At 57.7% G+C, this 27,698-nt stretch overlaps 1 protein-coding gene across 6 annotated transcripts; it reads left to right on the top strand.

The window, feature by feature from the left end:
• SYNGR1 (synaptogyrin 1) lies at positions 1–27,698 on the top strand. Of its 6 annotated transcripts, none has more exons than XM_072843904.1 (5): positions 19–171; positions 15,626–15,808; positions 17,949–18,186; positions 19,494–19,639; positions 23,929–27,698. In XM_072843904.1, the coding sequence occupies exons 2-5, from the start codon at positions 15,674–15,676 to the stop codon at positions 24,148–24,150; spliced, it is 741 nt and encodes a 246-aa protein (XP_072700005.1). In that variant the 5' UTR covers positions 19–171; positions 15,626–15,673; the 3' UTR covers positions 24,151–27,698. The 6 variants fall into 6 exon arrangements, with proteins under 6 accessions (XP_072700011.1, XP_072700004.1, XP_072700006.1 ...); XM_072843909.1 differs by lacking the exon at positions 23,929–27,698 and adding an exon at positions 21,344–21,645; XM_072843910.1 differs by lacking the exons at positions 15,626–15,808; positions 23,929–27,698 and adding an exon at positions 21,344–21,645 and having other exon boundaries at positions 1–171.

The following is a 27,698-nucleotide window of genomic DNA, read 5'->3' as shown; positions in this document are numbered from 1 at the left end:
GGGGCGGGGGCGCCGCGCACGCGCAGGGCCGGCGGCGCGCCGAGCGGGGGGCACCGCGCGGGTGCAGCCACGATGGAAGGGGGTGCGTACGGAGCGGGCAAGGCCGGGGGCGCCTTCGACCCTCACACCCTGGTCCGCCAGCCGCACACCATCCTGCGCGTCGTGTCTTGGGTAAGGACGGCGGTGGCCCGGCCGCGCGGGCGGTGGCGTGTGGCGCGCCCGGGCGGACCCCAGGCCAAGGTGCGGCAGCCGGCGGGGAGCCTTGCGGACGGGGTGCGGGCGGCCGCCGCGCCCTCCTGCCGGGGCCGGGGCCGGGGCCGGGGCGGGGGCGGGGGCGGGGGCGGGGGCGGGCTCGGCGCCCGGGTTCGCGAGCGGCCCCCCATCGCGGTGACCTCCAGGCCGCGGCTCTGCAGCTGGCGGCTCGGGTTGCGCGGTGCCGCCGGGCGGGTCGGCGGCCGTGGGGACTGAGCCCGGGGTCCAGGTGGCCCTTGGGGGGGCGGGTGGATCGGGGCGTGGATCCTCACCGGGGCACGCCGCGCCCGCCGTGGACGCGCGAGGAGGAGACGGCCGGAAACCCGGTTTGGTGGCTTAGCCCGGAAGGTACGGAGCGATGCGGCGGGGGCCGGACACCTGGCTTCCACCCGGGAGCTGCGTGACCTTGGGCCGGGAACCACCCGAGAAACGTTCCTGCGGGAAGAAGAGTTACGTCCCGAGGTGGGGAGAGGCAGCTCCTCTCTCATGCCTCAGTTTCCCGATTTGTTGAGAGGTGGGAGGAGCTACCTTGGGCTCTGATATTTACCCCCAAGCCATGACCGCGCCCCCCCCCCCAAGTACACCTGGATGCTTGTGGGGGGAAGATAGGGGAGAGGTCCTCTACACACAGGGAAGAGCAGAGAGGCCTGGTGGGGGTCAGAATTCCCCCAGCAGTAGGGGGTCCCTGCTCAGAATTGGGGTTGTGGGGGAGGAAGCTGGGACAGGACTGCCAGCAGAGAGGGAGGGGTTCAGATGGTCTGGACAGCACCCAGGGGAAGAAGGCCTGCTGCGGGAGGGGGTGCCTGGGGCTCCCTCGGGTTTCCTAGCCATTACCCAGACACCCTCACTAGAGGGTCTCAGCTCTGCAGGCCTGGGGCCTGTTCCTGTGGGCCCACACCAGAAGGGTTTAGACTGGGGACACTGGGCAGGGTCACTGTCAGCAACCCCAAGGGGCTACACCTGAGGCCAGCTTAGCCTCAGGGTGCTCAAGGTCCCTCATTTCCTGGGTTTTCAGGGTAATATTAGGGTCTGATGGGTGGGACAGCTTGGGTGTTTATCTCTGGCCTCCCAGAGAGAATGGAAGCTAACTGTCCTTTGAAAACGTTAAAACCTCCTCCTGGTGCTACAAGAAGCATGGCCTCATGTAAACCCCTTTCTTCTCACGTACCCATCAGATGGGGAGCTCATTGAGGGGGGAAGCCCCAGTGGCACCACAGGGCCTGGCAGCGGGCTGCTACCCCAGGCACATCCATAAGGTTTTGTGGCACTGAATTCATTCACCTGTGCCAGTCTCCAGCTCCCCAGAGACCCCGACTGGCCCTTGGTAGAGCTGGAACTCTGGGGGGCACCTGTCTGGTTAGGTGGGCCAGCTCTGTGCTCTGCTTCCCTTTGCCAGCCCCTGGGCCACTGGCCCAGGAGGATGAAGCCACTGGCTTTGTGAGGAGGTGTGGGCAGTTTGCCTGCTTGGGTCGCTTCTGCCTGTGATGGCTTCATTTAGTAAAGCTTCATCAAGTCCACTGGGCCCCTAGGGAAGGCGGCATGACTCAGATCCAGCCGTTAGTGCTCAGGGATCCTATAGTCCCACTGGGAAGGGAGCCAGGTTCACCCCCCGCCCCCCCCCCCGCCTCCCTCAGGCATGAGAGCCAGCCTAGGGGTCTCCCCAGGCCATGAGAACCAGCCTAGGGGTCTCCCTGCTGCAGGAATCAGAGAGGCATCGTGGAGGTGATAATCAAATTGGGCCTTGAAGCATGAGCAGGGTTTCTGCATGTGCATGTCAGGGTGTGGGGAGACATCCCAAGCAGAAGGAAGGAAACTAACTGCTGGAGTACCCACCATGTGCAGGGGTGCACACACGGTTACCTAGCTAGGTCCCCCACTGCATCCCTTGAAGAAGCAGGCTCAGAGGGTCCTGAGGTTACAAGCATGGAGGCGACAGACAGAGGGTTCGAACCCAAATCTTGGAGTCTCCAAAAAGCACATCGATTGCTCCCAATCCTGAAATCCAGGATTGGAAAGGATAAAGGTCATCCGGGCCAACCACCATCTAACACCCAAATCCCCCCACAGCCTTCTAGCTCTGCTGACTTTACCTTTGTGTGAGGAAAGCTTGATGAAGCTTTACTAAATCTGCTGATACAGGCTGATTGACACCTTCAAAACATAGTTTTTTTTTTTCTGGTCACAAAAGTAATGCGTGATGACTTTTGGAAAATATAAACATCACTTCTGATGGTCGCACAACAACATAAAGGTACCGTACTTATACCACCGTACAGCTAAAAATGACTAAAATGGTACATTTTATGTCATATGATTTTTAACACAATAAAAACATTCAGGAAAAAGAAACCATGTGTGATCCCACCACTTAGGGAGGCGCAGTGCTTCCTTCGAGTCTTTTTCAAAAATATGTAGTGAGCTAACATGTTTTAACATGTTTTAACACGCTGATGAGCATGTGGAAGATGCACTTGATGACCCATCCTTTGCTCTGGTGCTCCCTGGGCACCCCACCTTGGGGTCAGGGAGGCATCAGGCTTCACCTTCAAGCTAACAAAGTCTGAGCTCCAGGGCTGGGGTGACCAGTTCATCCCGGTTTGCTGGAACTGTCTCAGCTTTAGCACCCAAAGTCCTGTGTCCTAAGAGCCCTTTCGTCTCACACAAACCTGGATGACTGGTCACTCTGTCCAGAACAACTCCTGTGTTTCTTTCTCCTGGAGTGGCCCTAGCCACACGCACACGTGGGCTTGTGATTTCATGGAATTTGTGAAAGACAGATCTCATTTCTAAAAGAGGGACCCCCATCCTGTAAAGCTTCGGGGCCTCTCCAAACCTGGATCGTCCCTGGAACCTGAGCCACCGGGGCAGAAGCAGGTCCCCCGGCACCTCCTCTTGGCTTCCTCTGCCCCTCTCTGCTCCTTCCCTGCCCACTGACCCCCAGACCTGGTAGGGTGGTTATTCACAGCAGGAATTGAGCGCTTTGGTTGGTTACGTGGGGAGGGAGCTGGCGAGCCCTCTGGCTCAACTGACTGGGACCTTTCCTGCCTGGAGCCAGGAGGGAATGGCCAAGTTGGGGCAGTGTCTGGGGTGAGCTCGGAGCTGCTGCCTCTGACCCGGGTGATGCTGGCTGGGGGCCAGGAGCAGGCTGCCTCTGGGCTTCCCCACGCCCCGGCTGTGACCACCCCTTGCCTTGGTTCCCCCGGCGCAGTGAGGAGGCTGAGCCTGGTCAGAGGCATGCCAGGACTGCAGCCCATCGGTGGGCACCTTTGTTCTGGAGCCACGAGGGTGCATGGAGCTCCGGCAGGGAGCTAACTGGTTTCATGTAAAGGACCACCTTGTCTGTGGACTTTGCACTCTTCTAGAGGGTCGTCAATCTGACCTGTGGCAAAGGAATATTGGCGCTGGTAGAGGAGAGGGTTGTTGCTGTTATAATGTTCAATTTGAGCAAAACAGAATGCTAAAATGTTTGAGTTTTTGGCGTTTTCAGGGGTGATTTCTGAAGGGCCTTGGCTGTAGCACCCCAGGATTCTGTGAGTAGGGTGGGTAAGGTAACAGAATGAGGCACAGGCTGGAGGTCTGTGGGGTCCACATTCAGTGTACTCCCCGTGGCTTACTGTCTAGGTCACTGTGGCCCCAAGGTGGGGGTGGGTGGGTCTCATCTTTATCAGCACCCTCAACCATCCCAGGGAACGCTGAGTGTAAAACCTGAGCTTGCTTTGGGAACAAAGCAGCTTCGAGATGAGACCCCTCGTCCCCTCTCCCATCCAGATCACTGTACTGTAGCCATCCTGCATCAAAAGTCCGGAGCTGTGGGCTGGGTGAAAGGGGTCCAGAGTGGAGAGAGAGCCTCTGGCCAGCGCCGGCATTCAGTCATTCATTCTGCAAATGCCAAGTCCGTGCCTGGTATCAGCCTGCATGTCCCATCAGAGACGCTCTTGGTCCGGTGACACACACTCTTTGGGAGGCTTGAGACACTACAAGAAGAAAATCCAGTAGAAATAGCTGCCTCTGCCAGGGGGGCATGGAGTCATGCCCTGAGTCACCTTCCAGGGGGAGGTGACTTCTGAGTTGGTTCTGATAAAGAAGTGGGGAGGGGCATTCCAGGTGGAGAGAACAGCATGTGCAAATATCTGGAGGCGTGAGGTCTGGTTGGGCTTTAGAAATGATGGTGAGCTCTTGGGGGTCCCTGGTGCGTGAGTGAGAGTGACATCACACTCTGTGAGTGTGCTCAAGAGTGTAAGGCAGGAGGTGGCTCACAAAAGGCCTTGGATGGCAGATGCACACACTGGACTTTATCTGAGGGCCGTGGGCAGCCACGGTGACTGTCAGGTGGAGGTGTGGCTTGAGAGGGTTCGGGGGTGGGGGGCAGGTGTCCTGGCAGGAAATGCGCGGCCTCATATAGCCTGTCCTCCCAGCATCTGGCATGGCCCGTCACTAACGTGGAGCCACGTCCGTGGAGGTAGATCACATGCTCCTTTGGCGTTTATCACTAACAGGCTTGGAATCTTCTTTATCTTTTCATCTGCCTGTGGCTGACCTTTGGCTGGTCCGTCTCTCTCAGGTCTAGGACAGAGTCAGTGGCAAGGTCTTCAGGAGGCCCTGGCTGGTGGCTGAGGTCTTCAGGAGGAGTTGATTGATGGGATCCTGCCTTGGATCTTAGGCACTTCTTCATGCACAGTGCAGGAGTGTGGCAGCCTGGGGGAGCCTGGGGTTTGGTGTGGGGAGCAGGATCACCTGAGCAGGGCCTTGGATAATCCTGGCCTCTCCTCCTCTCATCTCTGACCTGCGATTAGAATGCTTAGATTTGGGGCTGACTGGAAGCTTTGCAAAGATGGAAGTTGAAAGGGCCTGCTGCACATCTGCTCCTCCCAGGTCTGTGTCATCCTGGTCGGGCGGATTTTGTTACCTCACTTTATTTTTTTTAAGATTTTTATCTGAGAGACAGAGAGACACAGAGGGAGAAGCAGGCTTCATGCAGGGAGCCCGACATGGGACTCGATCCCAGGTCTCCAGGATCAGGCCGTGGGCCGAAGGCAGCGCTAAACTGCTGAGCCACCCAGGCTGCCCTGTTACCTCACTGTAGGTGAGAAGCTGAGGCCCAGAGAGGTTAACTGGAGTAGCTGGGATCACAGCCTGCAGCTTCCCACTTCGGGAAGTCCCCAGCCACACGGGGGCAGTGCCCCGTGACCTGCTCCTACGGGGACCCCTGTGCCTGTCCACCTGTTTACGGGGAAGCCAGGAGGCAAGCCCCAGCCTGGGGAGAAAGAACAAAGGCTGGGGGTGGAGGGGCGGAGAGGAGGAAGAACCAGGAGGGAAGGAAGGGCAGATGGCAGAGCTGGCAAGGGAGCCACACTTGGCATCCAGACCAGGAGAGCCAGCTGTCCGGTAGGAGGAAAGGCAGGACAAGCCATTGGGAAGTGCCCACGGGCTGGACGCCTGAAGCCACATTCCGCAACCCCTCTGACCTGGATGGGTGGTATGACCTGAGCAAGGTGCCATGGGGTCCGGGCCTCACCTGTCAGACGGGAAAAGGATACTCAGATTGGGCTGGTGCTTCCCAACCTTTATCCTCAAAGAAATCCCACTCTCACTCCTAATGGACTCCAGGTTGAGGACTTTTGTACTGGTCAGTCTTTGGAAAAGTGATATAGTGAACCACACCCCCACAGTGCTTTCAGGGCCCCTGCAGCAGGGGGGCCTGGGCCCCAGGTCCATATATGGGAGCAGAGCGTCGGTTGGATCCTGGCACGGCGGCTCATACTCCTGTGTTTCTGAAGGACACTTCCTCTCCAGGATGGAATCATGCTCAGCCCTCCTAGCCAAGGAGTGAAGGGGACTGGGGGGAAAGGGTGGCTGTTTGGCTCCCACCGCCCTTGGCTGCCAGGCCCGAACTATTTAGAACACAGTCATCCAGAAACCCCAACAAGCCGGGGCTCTCAGCTCACGGTCCAGGGGGCAAAAAGATGTGGCCTGTGTCCCCAAGTCTTTAGCCCCACGCTGAACGCCCCTAATTGTAAATTGCTGTCACCCACCCCCCACAATCCTGCTCCCCTGCCAGCTTTCTTAAGGGAGCTCTTCTTTCTCTCATGCCTTCCCTCTGTTGAGCCTGGAGGTGGGACAGGGTCCTCTTGGCTCCCAAGGCTGCTTCCAGACCATTCAGCTCTGACTCTCGTGCCCACACTAGATCCCCTCATCTTGGGCCAGCCCCAGGTCACTCCCCAATTCCTTGAAGGCGCCTACACCTCAACATCACGCTCTCTACCACTGCCACTGCCTTCATTCCTGGTGATTGTAGCGCCCACTCTGTGATCCTGCTCCCACCCTGGCCTCGCCTCCTCCCGCAGTCCTCTCCTCCTGGCTGAGCCCCTCTCGCCAGGTGTAGCCAGGTGTAGCCAGGTGCACAGGAGGCCCCAGGTGCAGGAGGCCCAGCCCACCTTTCCAGCAGCTACATGCGCTCAAGTGGCCACCTCACTGGCTCTCTCTCATTCTCGATCCCAACAGCCCTGGGCCTGGGACCCTTGGGCTGTGCCCTCGCCCCATCCTCCCTGTCCCCCTCCAGCTGGGCTCCCCCGCAGTCTCACCCACCCGCACCCCGCTCCAGCCTCCTGCGTGGGGCACTCACCCTCCCCTGGGCTCTCTCCCATTTGTGACCCTGCAGGCCTCACTGCGGCCACCAGCGCCCCCCTCCCCCTCCTCCAGCCGCTCTGGCTCTTGCCCTTAGGCTTCTGGATGCCCGACGCTCTCCTCACCCCTGGGGGCCTTTAGATGACCTGTCTGGTCACAGTCTCAAAGGATTCTCCCTCAGTTTCTCACCTGCACCCCGCTCAGGCTTCCTCTCCCTCCTCTCCACCATCTGTGACCTCCTCCTTGCCAAATCCACTGTCGCTTGTCATTACCAGCTCTCTGAGCCCGACCTGGCCGGCAGTGAGGGGTTTATCTGTCCTCCCCTCGGACCCAGCAGCCACAGGACACAGACACGCTGTCGTGTTCTGTTTGAGGCACCTACTGGGGTGTGCTGGGGGCCTGCCCTTTGCCGAGGCCTCGCCTCATGGTGGAGGGAAATGTGGTGGGGAAACCGGTAAAAAAAAAAAAAAAAAAAATACAGAAAGGAGCGCACGGCCAGAGTGAGGGGACACCCACTCAGGTCAGACCTGGGAGGTGACAGACAGTTGAGATAAGAAGAATGGGGCCAGCCAGGTGGAGAAGGGGGAGGAGGAGTTCCAGGCAGAAGGAGCGTCGTGGGAAAGGCCGAGAGGTGCGCCAGAGCAGAGAAGAGGTGGCCACCCCCGTGGGGTAAGCTCTGGGGGGGCAGAGTCTGCGTCCATTACGTCACTGTGTCCTAGTGCTAGGTGGTGCGCGGCGTCCTGTCAGGGCTCCATATGTGGGGAAACGAGGTGGGAAACTGCACCGCTCTGCCTTCCTCTTTCCACCCACCGTCCCTATTTACGGTTTCCCACCCAGCCTTCAAGGCCCAACTCAGGTATCACCTCCTCCTTGAAGCCTTTCAGGATTCCACTCCCACCCCTCACCTCCACCCTCCCCCCAGGCTTGCTGTCTCCTCCCTGCTTCCTTTGTGCCCCTTGTGAGCTGCCGAAAAGACTCTCAAAGCAGAAGGCATTTCCCTCTTTGTGTCTTTTCTTTTTCTCGAGAAACTGAGGCAGGGCCTGGGACCAGATTATCCGCCGGAAGACATTCCGCCAAGGGAAAGAAATGCTGTCAGGCAGAGACCGCATAGAGCCTTGGTTTCCCCATCTGCAAAATGGGGAGAGCAATGCGTGCCTCATGGGGCCGTTGGGGCATAAGCGGAGTCCTGCCCAGGAAGGGCCCAGACGGCGCGTGGTCAGTGTTCACGGTGCTTCATCACGGGTGGCACTGCCCCCCCCCCACCTCAGAAAGTTCAGAGGTGACAGGGCCTGGGTGAGGAAGGATGTGGCCGTGGCAGGTTGTGGGAGGGGCCACACGGGTACTCCTGCCACCGAGCAGCAGCCCAGGCCCAGGCCCGTCAAGCAGCTCTGCTCTGGGTCTTGGTCTCCCCCTGCCCCCTGCACTTCCACAGCCACAGGACAGTGGAGCCAGGGCCAGTGGGGACAGAGGGGAGCCCTCGGATCAGCAGCGAGTCAGTACCTCGGGGCCAACGGTCCGCTTGCTCAGGCCCCTGCCCAGCAGAGCCCCCTCCCCACCCCCACGGCCGAGCCCTGAAGGATGGCTTGCAGGGAGATTACGGCCTAATCCCCTGCAGGTCACATCCGAGGCTTCAGAACAGGGTGCCCGGGAGGGGAGGAGAGGAGGGACCCCGGGAGTGCCCCCGCCTGACCCCACCTCAGCCCTGCGGCTCCACAGGAGGCTCTTCAGGAAACAGAGTGGCTGCCCGGTGCCTGTCATGTGCCCCTGCATTGGCTCCAGCCATTTTCCTCACATGACCCTACGTAACGCAGGGCCCCAGTCCCCTGAAGGGGGGGGCCTTGGCAGCCTGACTCATCCCTCAAAAGCACAGCTACTTCTTTCCTCGCAGCCTTTCCCTGGGGCCCAGGAGGCAGGATCGAGGACTTTGGTAGGGACACTAGCGGGGAGGCAGGTTCAGCTCCAGGTGAGGGAGAGGACCCAGCAGCGCCCCCTTCTTAGAGAGTGAGCTCCGCATGGTCAGAGGTGTGCAAGCCGAGGCCCAACCTGCGGATGTTGAGGAGGGAATACTCCTTTCTCCTGATTCCCATGCTGTCTGTGCCTCTGCCCACCTCAGGTTTGCTGTTTGCTCCCCTTGAGCCTTTCCTGACCCTCCCTCTAGGTCCAAGGATGGAGATGTTCACCCAAAAATGAACCAGTAAAGTAGGGACACCTGCGTGTAATGGTGTTCTCAAGAAAACAAGGCGGAGTATTGGAGAATATTGTGGGTCTGGAAGTCAGGTCCGGGGGGCTTCTCTGAGTAGTTGTCTTGCCCTGAGATTTGGATGTTGAGAAGGAACCAGCAGGAGCCAACCTGGGAGATCTGGGGACCTCTGGGTATTCCAGGCAGGGGGAACAGCCAAGTGCAAAGGCCCTGAGGCAGGAATGAGCTTGGGAGAGAGCTAAAGGAGAGTGGTGAAAAAGGAGTCTGAGGGGGATCCCTGGGTGGCGCAGTGGTTTGGCGCCTGCCTTTGGCCCAGGGTGCGATCCGGGAGACCCTGGATCGAATCCCACGTCGGGCTCCCGGTGCATGGAGCCTGCTTCTCCCTCTGCCTGTGTCTCTGCCTCTCTCTCTCTCTCTCTCTCTCTCTCTCTCTGTGTGTGTGACTATCATAAATAAATAAATAAATAAATAAATAAATAAATAAATAAATAAATAAATAAATAAATAAAAGGAGTTTGAGGAAGGCAGGAGCCCTGGGGTTGCAGTGAGGTGGGGGATTCACCGTGGGGGGTGGAGGGGGGACAGACCAGGGGAGTGACATGTTTAAAGGGATCTCTCCAGCTGCTGTAAAGGGGATGGTGCGGGGGTGGCAGTGGACATAAAGAGACTGGGTAGCTGTTGTCATCACAAGAGGCAGTAGTGGCCTGAGCCAGTGTGGGGAACATGGGGTAATTTGAGTTATTTGGGGGCAGGATGAAGCCAGAGGCCCAGCGCCATATTGGATGGCATTTAGAGGATGAGCCCAGTTTGGACTTCGAGCTCCTGAGTGGGAGCCAGTGTGTGGATGGATGAGGGGCGCTGGAGGTCACTGGGGCTGGAGAGGTCTGATGTGAGACCAGCAGCCCACATAGGGGGACCTCAGAGCCCTCCAGGGGGCTGGACTTTACCTCAGCCTTGGGAGGGACTGGTAGGAGTTGGGATGGCTGAGCACCCGCTGGCTGCCACGGGAGGAGGCAAGGAGGCCCAAGAGGAGGCTGTCCTGGGTCAGGCAGTGTCGCAGCCTGGAGGTGGGCAGCAGCCGAGACCATGGAGTACAGGGCTACTGAGCAGGTCAGCTGGCTGCCTGCAGGGTGCGGCAGGGCCTGGGGGCTCCTCCAGCTGCCCAGTGGGAACATGTCCCGGTAGGGGTGAGATGGACAGTGCAAGGAACTGGCAAGACCAAGGGCTCCCCTCTCTACAGTTTAGCTGGGGGGAACCCAGCATGTGCCTAATGATGTTTAGAGCCAGCCTCTGGGGAGCACCCAGCAAACAGCAGTGAGCTCTGGCCCTCATGCCGGCTGGCACAGCTCCCCATGGAGCCGGGTCAGCCTGATGCCCAGCAGGGGCGCAGACACAGCCTGCCAGCTCTGGGAGCGCATGTGGAGTCCGGTGGGCCCAGCCTCTCCTGAGTGGTGGGGCAGTGGCATGGCAGGTGTCTGTCCTGGGACTTAGCTTGTCCTGGAGTTTGGGATGTGGAATTCACTCCTGGGGAGGCAGCTGAAGGTAGGGATTCTGGAATAGGTCTGGAGGGGGGGTAGGCCTGGGCTAGAGCCTGGCACCCTGCTTACCTGCTATGTGCCAGCCTGTATGGGCCGGCTGGAGTCCAGGGCTGTCTGAGCCTCAGCTTCCTTCTCTGTGAAATGGGCTAAGTGAGCCTGACTTGTGGGGATGCTCTTAGATTTATTTTTTCCTTAGAGGTTTTTTTTTTTTTAATTTTTTTTTTTTTTATTCTTGAGAGACACAGAGAGAGGCAGAGACATAGGCAGAAGGAGAAGCAGGCTCCCCACTGGGAGCCCGATGCGGGACTTGATCCCAGGACCCCGAGATCACACCCTGAGCCACAGGCAGATGCTCAACCACTGAACCACCCAGGTGCCCCTCCTTAAAGGTTTTAAAGATACTTTATTTTTATTGGAGGGGGAAAGGGGCAGAGGGAGAACAAGAGAGAATCTTAAATAGCCTCCACTCCCAGCATGGAGCCTGACACAGGGCTCGATCCCAAGACTGTGAGATCATGACCTGAGCTGAAGTCAAGAGTCAGCCACTTAACCGACTGAGCCGCCCAGGCGCCCTTCCTTAGAGGTTTTGGTGAGGATTAGGTGACATGATTTTTGTCAGGCACTCCCAGTCGATGCAGATCCCCTGCAGAGGCTGTGGGTTAGCTCAGGGTCCCCTGGAGGAGACAGACCCAGAAGTGAGTCCCAAGCAGGAGTGTGTGCAGGATCGGGGTGGAGGAGAGTTTTGAAGGGTGAGAAGGAGTTCCATCCTATTTGAAAGATGAAAAATGTAGGGAAGGGTGTCCTGTGAGGTGGGAACAGCAGGTGCAGAATTATCAAACGGCCTGCGGCTGTGCAAGTCCTGGCCACCTGGGATGGCCAAGCCAGGTCGGGGAGGGGGAGAGGTGAGGCCAGGGTGGGGTCTGGCACTTCTGGGGTCTCTGTTTCTGTCTGTCTGAATCCAGTACCCCCAAGATCCTGAGATCCTGAGGCACCCCTGATTTGTTTTTTTGAGTTTGACATAGCTCTGTTCCAACGGCCATCTGGAATCCGTTTTTAAAAAGACCCAGGATTGGATTATAAAGGCAGCAAAAAAACAGCCTTGGCCCGTTTACATTTGTGCCTTAAAAAAATTCTTTTTTTCTAGCATTTTCTTTAGTTCCAAGAAAAGAGGTTGTTTTTCCTGGGCCTTCCCAAGACCAGGGGCCTCTCCGGGACCCCGCCCCCCGCCCTTAGGCTACCCTGTCCTGTGTCTAGGGCGCTGGTTCTGCCGCCACTGACCTGTGTCCCATCCCTCTGGCAGATCCCCTAGGCCCAAGGAGTTGGGCCACAGCCGCATAATCTCCTTCTGCGGAGGCTCCAAGTGCTCCCTGCTGCAGATGCAGCCTTAGCGAGTCCCCCTGGAGGCTGCCTGACTGGGAGCACTGGGAGCCCTGGAAGCACTGGCTCGGGGCCCAGAGAGACTTGGGTCTGAGTCTGCAGCCACCCTGACCACCTGCGGCCCTGGGCAGGCCCCCAGACATTGAGCCTCATGGAGTTAGGGGTTTGCATTTTGGTCACCCCACAGATCCTGAGAGAGCCCCCCGCCCTCCCACTGTGGATAGGGCTCCAGGGAACAGAAACTGGAGGCCCATCCCTGCTCGGGGCGCTCCTTCCCACATGGGTGGAGGGACAGCAGCTAAATGGCCAAGTTAAGCTGGGCCTTCAGGAGCCTGGAGGGAGTCAGGGGACCACAGGGACCAGTTGTGTGTCCTTGGCAACGCTTCTCCTTGTGTAGACTCTCAGGCCCGGGCCAGCTGAGGCTCCCCTGCCCTGGCCCAGCCCTGCAGCCTGCAGGGAATGTGGCAGGTGCTCCTCTGTCCCGGCCCCCGGCCCCACTTTGCCCTTCCTCATCTTCCACGGCAGACCCGTCAGTAGATGCTGGTGGCTTTACCTTCCACACAAATTCAGTATCCACCCTGTCCCACGGCCACGGCCACCACTGCCCATGCCAGCTCATCCCCTCCTCACTCCCTTGGGCGCCGCTTAGCCCCCAGGGGGTCTCCCGGCTTTCACCCTGGCCCTACACACTTTTCTCCATCGTACCCAAACCTAAGTCCTATCAAGTCACCCACCTGCTCTTAGGCCCAAAGTGGCTCCTGAACTCACCCTGCCCCTGGAGGCCTTGGGGGTCAGGCCCTGCGGACCTGGGTGACAGCTGCCTCCACCTCCACAGAACATAACCTCTGCAGGTAGAAACCAGGTTCAGAGAGGGAATGGTGCCAGGGGTGGGGGGGTGCAAGGGAGGCCTGGGCGTGGGGTGGGGGAGCACTGACTGGTGGGCAGTTGGAGGGAGGTGAGGCCAGGAGAGGCAGGGGGGCCGTACACCCAGGGCCTTGACGTCCAGCCCTGGAAGCTCGGACTGTGTCTGTGGCCCACTGTGGTCTACCTGGCCTTGCCCACCCCGCCACCCCCCCACATACTCTCCCTCCCTTCCCGGTCATGCACCTCTCCAACCCCACTCCTTGGTCACCAGCTCCAGCCGGGCTCTTCCTCCCACCTTCAGCCTTGGCCTTTTCTGTTCTGCCCAAAACACGCTTCCCCTCATCTTGGCAAGGCTGGCTGCTTCTCATCTGTGCTCAAAAACTGCTGCTTCGCCTCCCTTCCCTGACCACTGCCTCCTCCCTCCCTGCATCACCACTGCTGGTGCTTCATTATCTGTTCTGCTTGTTCAGTGTCAGGCTGGCGTTTGGGGACGCTGACTCCCTGATGCATGCAGGCCCACACACGTGTGACCTCATCCATTCCTCACAGCACGCCAGTGGTTTAGGTGCTCTGGTTGCCGTGCCTTATGGATGAGGGGACTGAGAAGGCGAGTCACTTGCCCAAGGTGACTGACCCGCGAGGAGTGCCTGACCACAGAGTGCCCTGTGTGCCCGAACCATGGGATGGGGAGGAGAACCAGAGCTGGCACGGAGCATCCTCTCTCTGTGCTGACCTTGGCACACACCTGCCCCTCCCGATTCCTTGGAGGATGTTGCGATCTTGTTCCTCACCCTCCTGGGGACACACTGTCTCCAGCACGAGCCTCCTGGCCTCTCCAGGGACTCCCTGCTTCTCTCTCTCTCCCAAGAGGGCCATGTCTTAATGGTTCCTCCTCTGCTGTCCCCAAAGCCCTGACTTCTGCCCGCCTGCTTCCTCCCCTCCCACCTCCTCTGGACTGCAGAGGGGTCCATGCTTGTTCCCACCCTGATGGAGCAAATCTGTCAGAAAGTGCTGCTCAGAGGGTCTCCCTGGTGCTCTTCCTTCTTTCCTGAGGCCTCCTGAGAAAGGAGTTAACCCTTGCGCTGCTCAGGGTACTTGCTTGTGGTTCTTCCAGTGGCCCTGCAGGGAAGGTTAATTTTTGCAGAGGACCAATCTGAGGCTCAGAGAGGTTGTCACTTGCATGAGGCCTCACAGCATAAGCAGCAGGCCTAGGATTTGACTCCAGCAACCCTGTGTGACTCCTCCAGTGTCTGGAATGCCCTCTGATCAAGAGGCTTTTCCATTCTGCTGGATTGGGGATGTCCGGTGACACCTGGAGCTGGTTCTCAGATTTCTGACCTAGCAGGTTCCTGGTAGGAACCTTGGACTTCTGTTGGTGCACAGGTCCAAGGGGCTGCGTGAGTGGCAGTCTGGGAGTTGTGCTGTGCACAGGTCGGGCAACTGGGCATCAGAGCCTGCCTTCCTCTCCTGGTGTCCAGCATCTGCCTTGCTCGTCCAGATTGTCAGGAGCCCAGGAATCCCGTAGACAATAGCTGTGAAGTCAGGGTCCCTCAGGTGGCTGGAAAGACTACCCTCCCTTCAGGGCCCATGTTCTAAGGCTGAGCGTCAGCAGGTCAGGTGGGAAAGAGCACAGGCCCAAGAGCAGGCAGCTGGGGTTCAAGTTCAGCCTGTACAGCTGACAACAGTGCCACCTACTGTTTCCGAGAATCGGTTTTCCTACAGCCAGCAACTCCCAGCTGCACGACTTGCCCTCCGCACTTGCTGGGGTGACTGTGAGGACACAGAGCCTGTGACGGAGCCACGCTGAGAGCGAGCATGCCTGCATGGGGCTGGACTGTGGCTGTGCGTACACACTCAGGTCTGGATTGGCAGAAGTGTGGCTCGGGCCACCGTGGCCCACCTGCATGCTCGTGATTGAACTAGGACACAGCCCCACAATCTTAACCTTTTTTTTTTAATCGCAGAAAAATTCACGCATTTGAGAGTGCACAGCTCAGTGGCATTTGTGTTGTGCAACTATCCCCTGTCTAGTTTCAGAACTTTTCATCACCCAATAAAAGACACCCCATGCTCATTAAGTAATCACTCCCCATTCTCCCCTCCTGCAGCCCTGGAAACCTCTGGTCTGCTTTTTGTCTCTGTTTTGCCGATTAAGGTCACAGTACTTAAAAGAAGTCATGTCACATCCACCTTGTGTGTTTGACTCCTTTCGCCTCTTTTTTTTCACCTGTTTTAAGGTTCATCCAGTTGTAGCATGCATGTGTTTTGTTGTTTGTTTGTTTTTTAATGACTGAAAACTATTCTATTATGTGGATATACCACAACTTGTTTCTCCATTCATCTATCAATGGACATTTGGGTTAGAATTCTTCTTTGGAGGGTTACATTGAAAGCCGAGAGACCCACGGGGGGCTAAGCGGCACCCAGGGGAACGAGGAGGGGCTGGGTTGGCGCGGGCAGTGGTGGCCGTGAGACAGCGTGGGTGCTGAATTTTTGTTAGACTTCTTCTTAACATACAGTGTCGTGAACCAGTGGTCTCCAAACTTTTGGTCATGCTCTACTTTAGGAAAAAACATTTGAATCAACCCTTGTGTTAAATGTAGACGTTTTTGTTTTATATACGTCACTACTATACCAGCAGCTCCAGTATGTTACAAAACCCACATGAAATATAGACATCTGAAAAGAAAAAAGAAATAAAGACATCTTGGGAGGATGAGATTCAAAAAATAATAATGCTTCTCATATTTTTTTCCCACACCTGCCACAGAGTTACTGCCTATCGTGAACATTAGCTGAGGATGAAAATGGGCCTGAAATGGTAGTTTCTTACTTTAGCAAAATTGGAAAATACAAAGAAGTGAAAACAGACCATAAAAATCCCCAGGACACACCCGAGGCTCCACTTGTTGAGTCTGGGCCTCGTCACCCTCAGTTTCAGGGGAGGCAAAAGGTAGGAGGAGAAAGCATGAACTTTTTTTTTTTTAAGATTTTATTTGTTTAGGGGCACCTGGGTGGCGCATCTGGTTAGACATTTGCCTTTGGGTCAGGTCATGATCCTGGGGTCCTGGGATTTGGCCCCATGTCAGGCTCCCCGTTCAGTAGGGAGTCTGTTTCTCCCTCTGCCCCTCCACCCTGCTTGTGCACTCTCTCTCTCTCTCTCTTATGATCAGCACACACAGCAGGGGGAGGTGTAGAGGGAAAGAGACAAGTAGACTCCCCACTGAGAAGGGAGCCCAACATGGAGCTCGATCCCAGGACCTTGAGATCATGAACTGAGCCAAAGTCAGAGGCTTAACCGACTGAGCTACCTAGGCACCCAAAACCTGAAATTTAGGATCTGTGCCCTGGACTCCAAAAACTTACCAGTTTTTATGACTCTAGTAACATTAATCAATACTTGCACCTTAACTGTCTTATCTGCCAAATGTCGATGATACTGATGGATTAGTTAACTGTTGCTGTATATTGAAACATCCCAAAATGAAGTGGCTTAAAACAACAGACACTTGCCATTTCCTAGTTTCTGATGTCAGCACCTGCTCAGTCACTGCCACAGGGTCCCTCATGAGTTACAGGGTGCTGTCAGCCAGAGCTGTGGTCTTATCTGAAGGCTGAGCATGGATCCGTTTTCAACTTCACTTATGTGGTGCTGGCAGGACTCAATCCCTTATGGGCTGAGGGGCTCCATTCCCTGCTGACTATTGGCTGGAGGCCTCCCTCAGTTCCATGCCATGTTCCATGCCTCTCCATAGGGCGGCTCAAAACATGGCCACTTCCTCCATTAGAGTGAGCAACCAGGGAGTGGCAAGATAGGGTAAGCAAGGTGGAAGCCAAAGTATTTGTAATCTCCTCACAGAGATGTTATCCATCACTTGTTTGCAATATTCTGTTGGTTAGGAGTGAATCACAAGGCCCAGCTCACACTCAAGGGGAAGGAGGTTGCACAAGGGTGTGAGTACCGGGTGATGAAGTCTGGGAGCCGGAGCCATCTTGGCTGGCTGCCTACCCAGCTGCAATAGACCTGTCACAGAGGGTTGTTGAGTTAACTGAGGTCCCACCTGCACCGCAGTGGGATAGTGCACGTCGCTTTGTAATTGGCAGGATTGTGACTGGTGTTACTTTTTTAAAAAATTAGTGTATTTATTTGAGATAGAACGAGAATGAGTGGTGGGAGGGGCAGAGGGAGAAAACTCCATGCATACTCTCTGCTGAGCACAGAGCTGGCCACAGGGCTTAATCCCAGGACCCAGAGATCATGACCCAAGCCAAAATCAAGAGTCCGAGGCTTAACCAACTGAGACACCCAGGCGCCCTTACTTTTTTTTTTTTTAAGATTTATTTATTTATTTATTTATTTATTTATTTATTTAGAGAATGCACATGCATGAGAGTGTGCGTGCGTGCACGTGAGATTACATGAGCAAGGGAAGGGGCAGAGGAAGAAAATCTGAAGCAGACTCTCGGCTGAGCCCCCGGGAGCCCAGTGTGAGGCTCAGTCTCCCAACCCTGAGCTCATGACCAGAACTGAAATCAAGAGTCAGATGCCCAACCAACCCAGGCATCCCTAGTGATACTTGTTCATTTATCACACCTTCCATTTGCAGGGCCTGGGCAACAGGGAAGAGTTGGACCCAGGGACAGGATCTGGGGCTCCACAGAGGGGTGGGGAGCACAAGCTGGGGCTGGGCAGGTCCATCTCCCAGAAGGGCATGACACCACTCAGGAGGCCAGGTCCAGTCCCGGAGGAATTTTGGTGTCAGGGTGCAGGAAGACCTCTCAGGACCTGGGTGGGGGAGCAGTAGGGCCGGACCTGTGGTCAGAGGGTCCTTAGTGCCCAAGGCTGAGGAAGGAGGTGATCGTCCCCTCCTGTGCTGTGCCACCCTAAGCGAGTCGCCTGCCTTCTCTGAGCCTTCCCGCTGAAATGCATGCTTAACTGCAGCCCTGTGGCCATGTGGGGTGAAGAGGGCTCACTGGGGCAAGGGTCGGGGCAGGCAGCAGGCTGCCCAACCGTATACCCTTCTCCAAGCCCAGGGCTGGCTCGAGGCCCGCCTGGACCTCACGCCCGGCCTGGCCTGTCCCCACCCTGACAGGTGTTCTCCATCGTGGTGTTCGGCTCCATTGTGAACGAGGGCTACCTCAACAGCAACTCGGGAGGCGAGACGTTCTGCATCTACAACCGCAACCCCAGCGCCTGCAGCTACGGTGTGACCGTGGGTGTGCTCGCCTTCCTCACCTGCCTGCTCTACCTGGCCCTGGACGTGTACTTCCCGCAGATCAGCAGCGTCAAGGACCGCAAGAAGGCCGTCCTGTCTGACATTGGGGTCTCAGGTGAGTCCCCCGCCCCAGTGGGCGCCCCCTGGCTCCGCAGAGCCTGCCGCGGGCCGTCCTCCCACCTGCCTTCTCCTGCTTTCCAGATGAGGAGGCGCAGGTGGGTGAGGGGACCAGCAGGGGTCACGTGGCTGGCAGCAGGGAGTGGGGGGAGCGGGGGTGGGCCCGAGTCCCTGGAACAGCCCTCGGCTCCCCAGCAGGGAGTGGACAAGGCTTCCTGCCCTTCAGAGGCCTCTCTGGGCCACCTCGGGGGAACCATGCGACAAGTGACGCAGGGCTGCTGGCCTTGCGCTGTCCAGGCCCAGGGAGGGTGGGGACCTGACATGACCTGCTGCCCCTGTCCTCCGGAAACAGCCTTTGGCAGAGATGACCCGACCTCTTTCCCTGCGAGTTCTGAGAGTCTGATCACTGGGTGCTTTGGTTGAGGGGCAGGGAGGTCTCGGGTCTCACGTCTCTGGCTGAGACCCCACACACACCCCCAGTACCGGGCCTGAGACTCTCAGGATGAGCCTGGCTGACTGTAAGCAGTGAGGCCAGTCCCTGAGACTGGAAAGCTAGAATGACACGAATGGTTCTCAAAGTGTATTCCACGGAGCCGCTGGGTTCCCCAGCAGTGCCCATGTGGGAGATGTTGGGCCCTAGACACCCCAGCCCTTTGGCACACACGTTATCTGAGCAGCTCTGGGGAGACTCTGGGTGCCCACAGAAGATCTCATTGCCACGAACCTCCCCCTGCTAAACTCCCCAGGCCTCGGCTCTAGAGGTCCCTCCGTAACCTCGGGCTTTGGGCTTTGGGAGGCTGCAGGCACAAAAGGCAGTGCTCAGACCGCCCCCCCCCCCGCCCCCGCAGCCTCCTTCTACCCACTTCTCTGGGAGGCTGCAGTGGGTGGGTGGGCTGGGGCCTCAGATCTGTGCTCCTCCCAGAATGCTGCAGGGTGGTCTGCGGTCCCCAGGCAGGGATTCAGCTGGGAAATCTGTGTTTGGCTGAGATGACAGAAATGCCCGCCCAAGCTGACTGACTTTTTTTCTCTGTTTCTCCTGCCTTCCCTCCCCTTACCGCCTCTGGCTCTCCCCGGGGCTGCTCCTGGCCTTGCTGTCTGCACGGCCGACCCCTTTCTGTGCCGTCTCTCCCACTCTGCGTCTGACCCACCTTCCCTCTGCTCCCCTCTCTGCCACATCCCTGCCCTTGCCTCTCCCTTTGGGGTTTGGGGAGCATGGGAGACGTGCTCCCGAACCTCTCCCTGTTCCTCCCCACTCACCCTCTCTCACACCTGGCCCCTTCTGCCTGGCCCCGGTGGACACCCCAGCCTTCTGGGCCTTCCTCTGGTTTGTGGGCTTCTGCTTCCTGGCCAACCAGTGGCAGGTGTCCAAGCCCAAGGACAACCCGATGAATGAAGGGACAGATGCGGCCCGAGCCGCCATCACCTTCTCCTTCTTCTCCATCTTCACATGGGTGAGTACACGGCCCACCCCACCATACACCCGCACTCGCCCACCCCAGCCAGGGTCCCGAGCTGGTGGCCTGGTAGCTGAGCTGGGGACTCCATTCTGCTTCCTGGGGCCCATACGGCCCCCTGTTTCTCTCCTCGACACTCACATGAGCTGCTTCCTGAGGAAGGAGGCTCTTGCCAGTGCCAGCAAGGACAGTCACCTAGGGCCAGTAGACCCGCACTTTGGCACAGAGCACCCCTCCAGTGATCACAAACGTCCCTCCCAACCACTCTGGCAGTTGGATCGTGGGCGTTTACTATAACCTGTTACAGACACAAGCAGGGACCCAGACGGGAAGATATGGCTTTGCAGTTCCGAGGCTGGGAAGGAGCCCAGGCCTAGGCGTCAGGAAACCTGGGCCACATCGTGGGGTGGCCTCCATCTTCCCATCTGTAAAATCAGGAGATTGAATTTGGGGAGGGAGGGTGTCACAAACCCAGATGCCCACGGGGCAGGTGGGCAGCATATGAGGAATGATGAGTGGACCAGGTGGCAGGTACCTACCCCAACAAAGGGCACCCTCGACCCCTGTTCCAAAGCAGAAATGGGGATCCACACAGGCCAGGTCTCCTGTTTTCCAGAGAAGCCAGAAGTCTGAATTTCTGTGTGAAATCTGATCTTTATGTATCAGTAATTTATTCAAGTTAAAAAAAAAAAAATACTGTGTGGGTCAAAGAATGTCTCTGGGCCCAACTGGCCAGATGGCACCTCTTCCCCTCTGCAGGCTCCGGACCAGGCTGGGCCCCTTCCCCACTGGTTCCAGGCCGCCTTGATGTATTCTCTTATCATCTCCCTCCTGCAGATATCTGGGGTCACCTTGGCTCCAGGCTCCCATCCCAAGGCTTCTCCCCCCACTGCGCAGCCCCTTCCTTGCTGGCCTTCCGGCAGTCCTGGCTACCACCTGTAGCGAGGAGCCCCTGGGGCCCATCCTGCAAAGCGAGCTACAGCCAGCCCTCCCTGTCCCCCTGCCCTCCAGGGCTTGCCCTGCAGTGACTTCATGCTCTTTTTTGTTTGTTTGTTAAAGATTTTATTTATTTATTCATGAGAGAGAGACAGAGAGAGGCAGAGACACAGGCAGAGGGAGAAGCAGGCTCCTTGCAGGGAGCTCCATGTGGGACTCTATCCCAGGTCTCCAGGATCACGCCCCGGGCTGAAGATGGTGCTAAACCACTGAACCACCCGGGCTGCCCAACTTCCTGCTTTTTGTGAGGGCCCCTGAAAATCCATTTTCTCTTGGGCCCCCCTACCCCATGCAATATTAGGAGCTAGAATCTGGAAAGCACCTGTGGTTCAGGCCCCAGCTCACCAGCTGTGGTCACATCAGCACCCCCCCCACCCACCCCCCACCCCCCCACCCCCGTGTCCTCAAGGCTGGGCTGGGGGAATCCAGTGACCCCAGGGCATCTCAGACCAGGTGAGATGGTCCCCTTGTGTGGGGACCACCCAGCCCACCCAGCCCTGCAGGGACAGGTTTGGAGGTGTGAGCCCTGAGGTGGGGGTGGGTTCACACAGGAAGAGTGGGTGATTGGACATCAGGACTTCCAGGGGCAGGTCCCAAAGCCCGCCTGACAGGAGCCCACTGGCCACTGAAGCCAGCCTCCCCTCTGGCACATCTGCCTCTCCCCAGCCCTTCCCCACTGGCCTCACCCCTGCTCTCTCCTGGCAGAGCCTGACCGCAGCCCTGGCCGTACGGAGATTCAAGGACCTTACCTTCCAGGAGGAGTACAGCACACTGTTTCCCGCCTCGGCACAGCCATAGGCCTGCCCGGCTTCCACAGGCAGGGCCGCCCTGTATCATGCCCAGTGGCAGAGTGTGGGGGCGGCCTGCTGCCTGGAGCAGCCAGGATCAGGGCGTGCAGCGCAGGGGAAGGCTGGCCTGCGAAGCCAGTTCTGAGTCGCCACTTACTCATCTCTTGCCTCCTTTATGTTTCACCTGTCCATTCATTCAGTAAACATTTATTGAGCTGTTTTGTGCCTAGTGATGAATCAGACGGGGTCCTTGGCCCTAGGAGCCCACAGGCCAGAGAGGGGAAGACCAACAAAATTTCCCCCCAAACAGACTGCCGGGGGCTATTGGAGGGTTGGAGGTGGCTCATCTCTGGGCTGCCAGGGTGCTGACTGCAGACACAGTGTGAGTCCCTTGCTGCAGCGTGAAGGTTGACCTTACGGTCCCCATGGAGGCTGGCTGCTAAGGGAGGCCTGGCCGAGGACGTCAGAGGCTTCCTCACCTGGCTCTGCTCTCATATGCTGTGTGACCCTAGGCAAACCCCACATCCCTGAGCACAGTCCACTACCTGATGGACCAACCTCTCAGGGCTATTGCGTGGATGAAACAAAGGCTGGCACAGGGCTTGGCACAGAGATGCTCAATAAATGTAGTTCTTTCATGCATTCATTTATTCCCAGGAGTCAGACACACTCCCATAATCCCTACTCGGGGGGCAATTCTCATACGGTGAGTCTTTGTTCTTCCAAAAGACTCTGGCCTCCCAACTCTACACAGCCTCCAGCTGCCTGGGCAGGAAGCTCCTATCCCTCCACTCTCTGCAGGAGTTGAGGCGGTATGAGAGCAACAGGCCCCCAGGGTGACCTACAAAGAGAGTGAGCTTCCTAACACTAGAGGCATACCAGTGCAGACGGCTTGCTGCATGGGGGAGTATGTCCTGCTCTGAAGAAGCGACGCCAGGCGCACCACCAGGTCCCTGGGCTCTGAGCAGAACTCCCAGCCTCCCCTTTGCACCCCTGTCCAGCAGGGTCCCCTGCCCCCCAGCCCCTACCAGGCTCTTGTGGCCTCTTGCACTGACTAGCCAAGGGAAGCCTGATTTCCTCAGCTGGATCCCTTTACGCCTGGTCTGCCTTTCTCGGGCTCCTGCACTGCTTTACACGGCCGCCATTCAGGAAGGGCTGCCTGAGCTCAGAGCTTTTACCAACGACACAAATCAAAAGCCAGTGCCTAGTCACTGGGCTTCTGGAACTTTCTAGAATTAAAATGCCAAGCCCACTTCTCCTGCCTCTCACCAGATGGCCTTTTTGGGTTCCTCGTTGGTTTATTGCCTTCTCAGGGGTCTGATGAAAGGGAAGGAGATGAGGAGGGCTGTGGCCTGGAAAGAGGCAGGACCTCTGTGTTCAGGTCTGGGTTCTGGCACTAAGTCTGCCGTGAGACCTCCCTTAACTGAGCCTCAGTCCTCCCGTCCCAAGAGTGGGTATGTGGAGCATTAGCATCTTTCCATCTCGGATTACCCGCTGAAAAGATCTTTGGAGAAGGCTTTCAATGTAAACCTAAAAACTATGCTTTAAAATCTATTCCCTAGCTTGGTGTGGTCATCATCATCCATAATAACAATGTAGTAGCTGTTCCTCAAAAAGAATTTCTCACCTACGTACATACGCTGTAGACCAGTCTTTCCCCTACAGGTCAGATAAGGTTGGCAAATGCTGCTTGCCATAGTTTTCCCTTGGGGATCCCAGCATACATGAATCAAGGCTCTGACAAGTCCTATGGTCTTAAAACTTATTTTACTCCCAAACTTGTTTGACCAAGTGTTTCAGTTAGAATTAAGTTCAGCAGCGAATGAAATTGTAAGTAGCAGTGGTGTAAATGAAGCCCAGGTGTGAGAAGACAGCCCAGGACTGGCCGAGTGGCTCCAGAAGTCTTTACAGTGACCCGGGCCTCTTCTGTCCCTACAGTTCGGCTCATGGACTTCGTGGTCCCTGGTGGCAGCTAGAGCTCTAGCTGCCACATCTGCGTTCCAGGCGTCAGGCCAAAGGGTAGGACGAAGGACTGGGGGCGATTTGTTGGCCAGAACTTAGTTACGTGGTTACACCCAGCTGCGAGAGAGGCCGGCTTTGAGGAGATACCAACTGTTCTCTGTCCCACCAAAAATTTTTTTTCCCCGTGCCGCATAACAGCCCTGAGAACACAGTTTGAGGAGGATGTGGTGGCCTTTGGGCTACACTCCACAGCGAAGAACTTTTGGTGATGCATAGTGACCGCTGGGGATGGGGGACACGGGGCAGGTGACTTCTGAAGGTCCTTCTGGCTGGATGGACAGGGTGGCTCCAGGTGTGTGGAGGGCTGGCTGCAGGACAGACTGGCCCTGGGTCCCGCTGGGTTTCATCTTCGGTGCTTCGAGGATATTTAACCGCTATTGCCTGTGTCCTGTGAACTAACTGCCACTAACCCGCTCTTCTTGTCTCTCCTCTAACCATCCCCTCCCGTCTGTCCTTGTCTCCGCCGGCCCCCATCCCCAGGCGGGCCAGGCTGTGCTGGCTTTCCAGCGGTACCAGATTGGCGCCGACTCGGCCCTCTTCTCCCAGGACTACATGGACCCCAGCCAGGACTCCAGCATGCCTTACGCCCCCTACGTGGAGCCCAGCGCCGGGCCAGACCCTGCTGGCATGGGCGGTACCTACCAGCAGCCGGCCAACGCCTTTGACACCGAGCCCCAGGGCTACCAGTCGCAGGGCTACTGAGCTGCAGTGACCACTTACCCCTCGCCTGTCCCTGTCCCAGTCCCAGCCACCCCCCGCCAGCCCCCCCTTTCCCCCTGCCCACACCCAGACCCTGCTCCCTCCCAGGCTGCCCTGCCCAGTTTTTCAGCAGCCTCTGGGTTGTTCCACTGGGGTCAAGGGCAGCTCAGTACGGGGTGGGGCAGTAAGGTGTTGGGGGTGCATCTACATGTGTGTGCAAGTCTGTCCAGCAGGGGCTGGGGGTGTTTGTATTCATCGATTGTGTCATGGAGCATTCATCGAGTGCCTACTGTGTGTCAGGTATGTGCTTGACACCAGTGGTGAGAGACAGATGGTCCCAGGATGGGGAAGGCGAGGTACAGAGGAGCCCCACTGGTACCAGAGGTGGGAACTGGTGTGAAAGATAGACCGGGACGATGCTGGGAAGGTTTGGCTCCAGGGTAGGTGTGAACAGGTACAGGTACACATGAGTGCTGGGGTTGTCTCCATTTTATGGTTGAGGACACCAAGGCCCAGAGAGGTCAAGGCCCCTTGCCCAGGGTCACTCAGGCAGCCAGTAATAGAGTTGGGGCCAAGACTGACTGCAGAGCACCTGCTGGCCCCTGTCCTCCCTGCCCTCCCCATCCCGAGCCCAGGGCTCCACTGTCAGTGCTTCTGTCACTCTGGGAGGGCTTGGGGACCTCAGCCCATGAGATACCCTGATTCTGCTGCAAGCCAGGGGCCTGTTCTGCTCTGCTGCTCCCCATGGTGGGACAGCCCTGCCTCCAGGCCCCCTCCCCACATCCCCTCAGCCTCTCCCTCAACCCCTCCAGGGTGGGAGGCCAAAGGGGCTTGCCTCACTCGCTCGTCTCCCCATGTCTTGCTCCGGGCTGTGCGTGCCCCACCGGGAGCTCAGCACCCTCTTTCTGGCCTCCCAAAGGACTGACCATCGTCCTTGCCCAGGGCTGGGTGGACGGGGAGGCCCAGAACAGAGAGCGACAAAGTGGCAGAGCTGGGCTCACTGCCTGGGTTTCTTGGCTCCAGCCACCCAGCAGGTGGCCCAATTCCCTGCCCTGTTCTTGTGACCTCCCAGGAAACAGAACTGATCCGGGACACTGTGTCATCTTCCCCCCAGTCAGGGGTAGCCAGGGGGCTCAGGGGCTGGAACAGCCAAGGACGCAGAGGGGCCTTCCACCGGCCTTCCAAGAGGCCTGATGAGCAGAGAGGGCAGGGGCTCTGGAGCCAGCAAGGCCAGCCTTTAACCCGTTGCCATGAGACAGACTGCTCCCAGGATGAACGCTGAGAGCCCCTGGCTCGTGGTAGGCTGCAGTGGAGACAATAGCAGGTGTCTCCAAAGGCACAAGGACGGTTGGGGGCAGGGAGGGACTCTTGCTCAGGTGGGCTCTTTCCTGAGCCTCAAGGGATGGGGAGACCTTAGAGAGAGAGGTGTGGGGAGACACGGGGCCCCGCGTCCACTGTCCAGCCCCAGGGGGTCGCGGCTTGGCACCGTGCTGGATGTTCCCACCACCAGCGCCCCGTGCCCTGCCCCTGAGAACCCTCCGAGGCAAGGGATACTCACTTGCCTGTTGACTCAGCAGCTATCCTGTGCCAGGGACTCTGGAGACATGCTCGCTGGCCATCCGGAGATGAGCCCCATGCCAGCCACTGTACCCAGGGTCCACCAGAGGGCAGAGGATGAGGCGCCCCTGGGAGAGGCCAGGAGGATGGGTAGCAGTCAGCACAGCAGTGAGGGAAGGAGAAAGAATTTCCTAGGTAGAGAAGTAGCATCCCTCCCCTTAACAGAAGGGGAAACTGAGGCTCAGGAAGTGAGTGTTAAGGAGCTAGCAGTGGAGCATGGATCTGAATTTATGCCTGTTCCAGGCCTCCCGAGGGGCAGCCGCAGCAGGAGAGAACCCCAGACAGCTGAGCAACAGCTGGTTGTTGTTGACTTCAGTTTTCCACATCTGGGGAAGGGGCTCTGTGGTGTCTGGTGCCCCCCGCACCACCCCCCCCCCCCGGTGGCCCAGGTGGAGATGGGATGGAACCTGTACCAGACCAGGTTTTGGAAGCAGGGAAGAGTGTGGGCAGTTGTGGGTGTGCTGCTGGCAAAATGAGTTCTGTGCCCATACAGGACGCTGAGAGCAGTCCTTCCCCTCACCCACTCCCCACCAGACACCTCCCCTGCTGATGATCACCAGGAGACCCCAGGGTGCTGCCCATCGGTTCTCCCTGGGAATGGACCAGCTGCTCGTGAAACTGAGCTGGGGGGCAGGGTACCACTTACGCTTCCCCCAACCCCTGGGTGTTTCTTATAGACTCTCCCTGCCACCCGAGACCCGGAGACTTTATAGGACCCCTGCCAGGAGTGAGGGGCACAGAATCTTCTCACTTTGCGTTACTCACTCGACCTGGGGTACAGCCCAGACATGATCCCACCATCAGGCAGGGTGTTGGCAGGGGCCAGCCAGTGATGGAGTGAGAAATGGAGAGTGTGAGATGTGGGAGGGCGGGATTCGGCTGAGACCCAGGGCTCCTGACGCCCCTTCCGGGAGGCCAGTAGGGATGTCCTGCTTCCACTGGCTGAGGACAGCCCCCCAGGGGCCCCAGACTTAGAGCCTGTGCTCACGGGCCAGTGGTGTCCTCTTTTCTCTACCTGCTACCTCCCTCTGCCTCTCCCATGCTTCCAAGGCTTTTTTTGGAGAATCCCCCCCTCCCCCATGGCCTGACCTTGCCGAGTTTGGGCTCCCTCCTTCCACCAAGCACAAGCGAGGGCCCAGGAAAACTGGGTTCCACACAAGTTCAGACGGCAAGGACCCTTAGAGATGGTAGAGTCGGCCGGGAAGACAGTTGCTTGTCCACAGTCGTGCACCAAGTTAGAGGTTGGGGATCTAGGTCTCCTGCCTCTGAGTTAACACTCATCCTACACAGTCACAGGCTGTCTGCCTGGATGTGACCTCTGGTACCTGGCGGTGTGACAATCGATGACTAATTCCCCAGGGACTGGCATCCGCTCCCCTACTCCAACCTTCCCTGGTGGTTTTTGATCTTCAAAGACTTGGGGGTCCCAGGCTTCCCCATGTAACCAAGAGCCCCCACTTGTTAGCCCTGGAGGGCCCCCCAACCTTGGCCCAACACCCCTTTGATTCTCTAAGGAGCAGGAAGGGGAAGCACCCCTCCCAAGAGTTTGTGGGAGGAGGGGCTGATCCGGCCATCTCCCAGAGCTGAACCCTTGGTGTGACTCTCCCCATCCCCTGGTGCCCACAGCCCTTGTCTGGGTGTCCCCGCCCTCCCGCAGCGTAACTGCCTGTGTATAGTATAAATATATATATTTTCTATATATAAGATGTATAATATAAGGCTCCATAATTCTATCTATGTGTGTGTGCGTGCGTGCAGTGAATGGCGGTCCCCATCCTGGGCCCCTACTCTGGACTCCCTCACCACCTGGTTAAGTCTCAAGAGTGAATCCAGTGGCCCCGCGGCACCCTCCTTTATGACATCTGTCCATTTGTGGTGAACCAAGTGAAGGTGGTGACTTCTGGTGACATAGTAATAAAGTGAAGACAAACCCA

Source organism: Canis lupus, chromosome 11, assembly GCF_048164855.1.
Source record: "Canis lupus baileyi chromosome 11, mCanLup2.hap1, whole genome shotgun sequence".
In the NCBI taxonomy this organism is placed as follows: domain Eukaryota; kingdom Metazoa; phylum Chordata; class Mammalia; order Carnivora; family Canidae; genus Canis; species Canis lupus.
Note: the sequence above shows the minus strand (reverse complement) of the source record. Positions and strands in the feature narration are given on the sequence as shown.